Source organism: Nerophis ophidion, linkage group LG27 (assembly GCF_033978795.1).
Source record: "Nerophis ophidion isolate RoL-2023_Sa linkage group LG27, RoL_Noph_v1.0, whole genome shotgun sequence".
NCBI classification, from domain to species: Eukaryota; Metazoa; Chordata; class Actinopteri; order Syngnathiformes; family Syngnathidae; genus Nerophis; species Nerophis ophidion.
Genome location: NC_084637.1, coordinates 2,310,223 through 2,313,080, shown reverse-complemented (window position 1 = coordinate 2,313,080; position 2,858 = coordinate 2,310,223). Strand labels below are relative to the sequence as shown.

General features: G+C 39.1%; 1 protein-coding gene across 13 annotated transcripts in view; it reads right to left on the bottom strand.

Annotated features, from left to right (window-relative positions):
- Window positions 1–471: 471 nt before the first annotated feature.
- abi2b (abl-interactor 2b) overlaps window positions 472–2,858 on the bottom strand; it is a 26,999-nt gene continuing 24,612 nt past the window's right edge. For all 13 annotated transcript variants that reach the window (XM_061889647.1, XM_061889650.1, XM_061889649.1 and 10 more), the window contains one exon: window positions 472–2,267. In XM_061889647.1, coding sequence (XP_061745631.1) covers window positions 2,092–2,267 — 176 coding nt within the window. In that variant the 3' untranslated portion in view covers window positions 472–2,091. The remainder of the gene's footprint in view (window positions 2,268–2,858) is intronic.

Genomic DNA, 2,858 nt, shown 5'->3' with positions numbered 1-2,858 from the left:
GTTTCTTCACAAAAAAAGAAACTTAACATTGATATTTATGGAACATGTCCACAAAATCTCCAGCTGTCAACACTGAATATTGCATTGTTGTATTTCTGTTCAGTTTATGGACTTACATTCATATTTGGTTGAAGTATCATTCAATAAATATATTTATAAAGGATTTTTTAATTTTTGCCATTTTTAGAATGTTTAATAATCTCACATACCCCTTGGCATACTTTCAAGTTCCCCATTTGAGAACCACTGCTTTAGACCACACACACCTTAACCACACTTGTCCAACTTCTCCATTAAAGGGGGTCTGAAAGCTTCTCTGACCGGAGTCCTTGTCCTGAGAAGATATGAGACCAGCATTCCACATCCAGAGTATCCTCCTTTAGCACAATGTTTATTTGGAGGTAAATGGGTGGAATGTTCCACAACAGCAGATGTGTGTTAGTCACAATTGCAACAATTAACACTGAGAAATTCAATCTTATATCTTTATTATCTTTCTTCTCTGGATTTTTACAAACATGATACTTCTGCAATTCCACTTCAAATGTGCAACACAATGGCATTATGACAGCTTCCCTCGCTGACATGAGAGGAAGAAGCCAAGACCCTCTTCCATCTTCCATCTTCCCTCCCGCAGGCTGGAAAGCAGCTCCTTGGATGTGAGCTCCAAGCAGGACTAGAACCGTCCCCTTGGATGAGGTGGGTCAGAACTGTTTTTCTTTCCGGTTTTGGGACAGCACAGATAACAATGGCATGCAAGACTCAAATACACACCCACCGGCATATTGGTTTTCTTTTCTTTTTTTTTGTAGAAAATAAAGTTTCTGGCATAAGCACTGAGGCCTCGCTAATACCCAACACAGCCAAGCGTATTTGAGATGATACACCCCTAAAACTGCTGAGATCAGAGGTATTGAGGCGTTCAAACCATTTCAACACCACGGCTCTCTTCATAACCAACAAATCACATCTCATATATCAATTCTTCGACATTTCACTACAAATGTGTGTGCTTTTTGGTTAAAAACAACTTGGGGGGAAAAAGTGGAGTCAAACAAGAAGCAACCACACCCTCAATATGGCACACGTGTCTTGGGGACCACAGAACCGCATCACTGCTGAATATTAAAAATAAAAAGTCATGTCTAAAAATATTAAGACGTCAATTATTAACACAGCGTTGTTTTTTGTCCTTCATGTCACTCTGCAAACTCATTTCAGGAGGATCAAATCCAAAGAAAAAGCAAGGTAAGTGCATAGAACACTGCCTTCCTCCTGCAGGGGCCTACAACCAAAGTGGCGTTATTGCATCCAGCAAATGTTAGTTGCTAATACAGCGGTACCTGGGTGTGTGCTGTTTGCCAAATGAGCTTATAGACTCAGTTATCAAAGGATTTGTCACATGGCTGCACTTTGTAGCTGAGGACCACAGCAACAGAAGCAACCACGAGGCCAAGGAAAGTTGCGAGCGACAGCACTTTGATAAAAAAGGTGAGCGCCCGTATTCAATTCAAGAACTCCTCCTGTATCTGACACAGATTCATGGATTGACATCAGTTCTGATGAGTTTTTGTACTATTTAAATTGTGTTGGACTTTTTTGAAGCAGATTACAGGCAAACCTCGGCACCGCTGTACCCCACTTGTCTAACATGTTGGAATCATCTCCATCCAGACTTGAGAGATCTCCTGTGTTATTCCTCACAAAAAACACCCCGTTATTGTGCAATTCAACTCCTTTCGAGGTCATGTGACCTTCCAGAAGAGCGAGTGAGCAACAGTCTAATAAAATAAGGAAATAAAACCACCTTAGGCCTCCACGTAGCAGTGTGTGACACTGATGCTGACAAGAGGAGACATCTTCCTCCAAATAAATATGATGCTGACAAGTAAAAGGGCAATTTGAATGCAACACAAATGAATGAGTGGGCAAAAGAAAGAAAGTAGTGGTTGTTTAGGTGGAAAACTTTCCTTTCCACCTTCCCTTCCAGAGGTGATCATGCTCTGTCTGTTCAAAGTCTTTGACCTTTAACCCTCGGCTCCCCTCCTTTCCTCCTCTTCCAGGCCGGCCGAGGAGGGGGAGGGCAGGTGCTCAGTCAGCGTAGTGCATGATGGACTCCACGTAGTTGCCGGGGAAGAGGCCCGTGGTTCCGTTCATCACGCCCTCGTACCAGCCGTCGTCGTTCTTCTTGATCACGTAGATGATGGCGCCCTCCTGGAAGGACAACTCGTCTTCTTTGTCGCGAGAGTAGTCGTAGATGGCCACCACTGCGGGACGTTTACAAGTCAAGATGGATTTTTACTTCTCTCTCTCACACACACACACACACACACACACTAAAGTGCTGCACACATCACCACTGAAAGGTCAAATATTAAACACAATAATAAAAATTCCAATAAGCACAGAACATTCTATACATAAAACAGTTAATAACCATAAAAATTGTGCAAAAAGGTAAAAGATTAAAAATATCACAATATATACAAAACATGATGACCTGATCTACCTCATAAATACATACACACACTTACATATATATATATATATATACACACACATATATATACATATGTACAAACATACATTATATATATATACTAATATACCGGCATGTATATATGCACATATACATATATACACACACATATATATATATATATACATACATAAATATATATATACACAAATATATATATAAATAAATATACATTTTCATACATATATGCATATATATATACAAATATATATATACATACATATGTACAAACATACATTATATACATACATACCTACATATATTTATATATATATATATATATATATACTAATATACCGACATGTATATATGCACATAT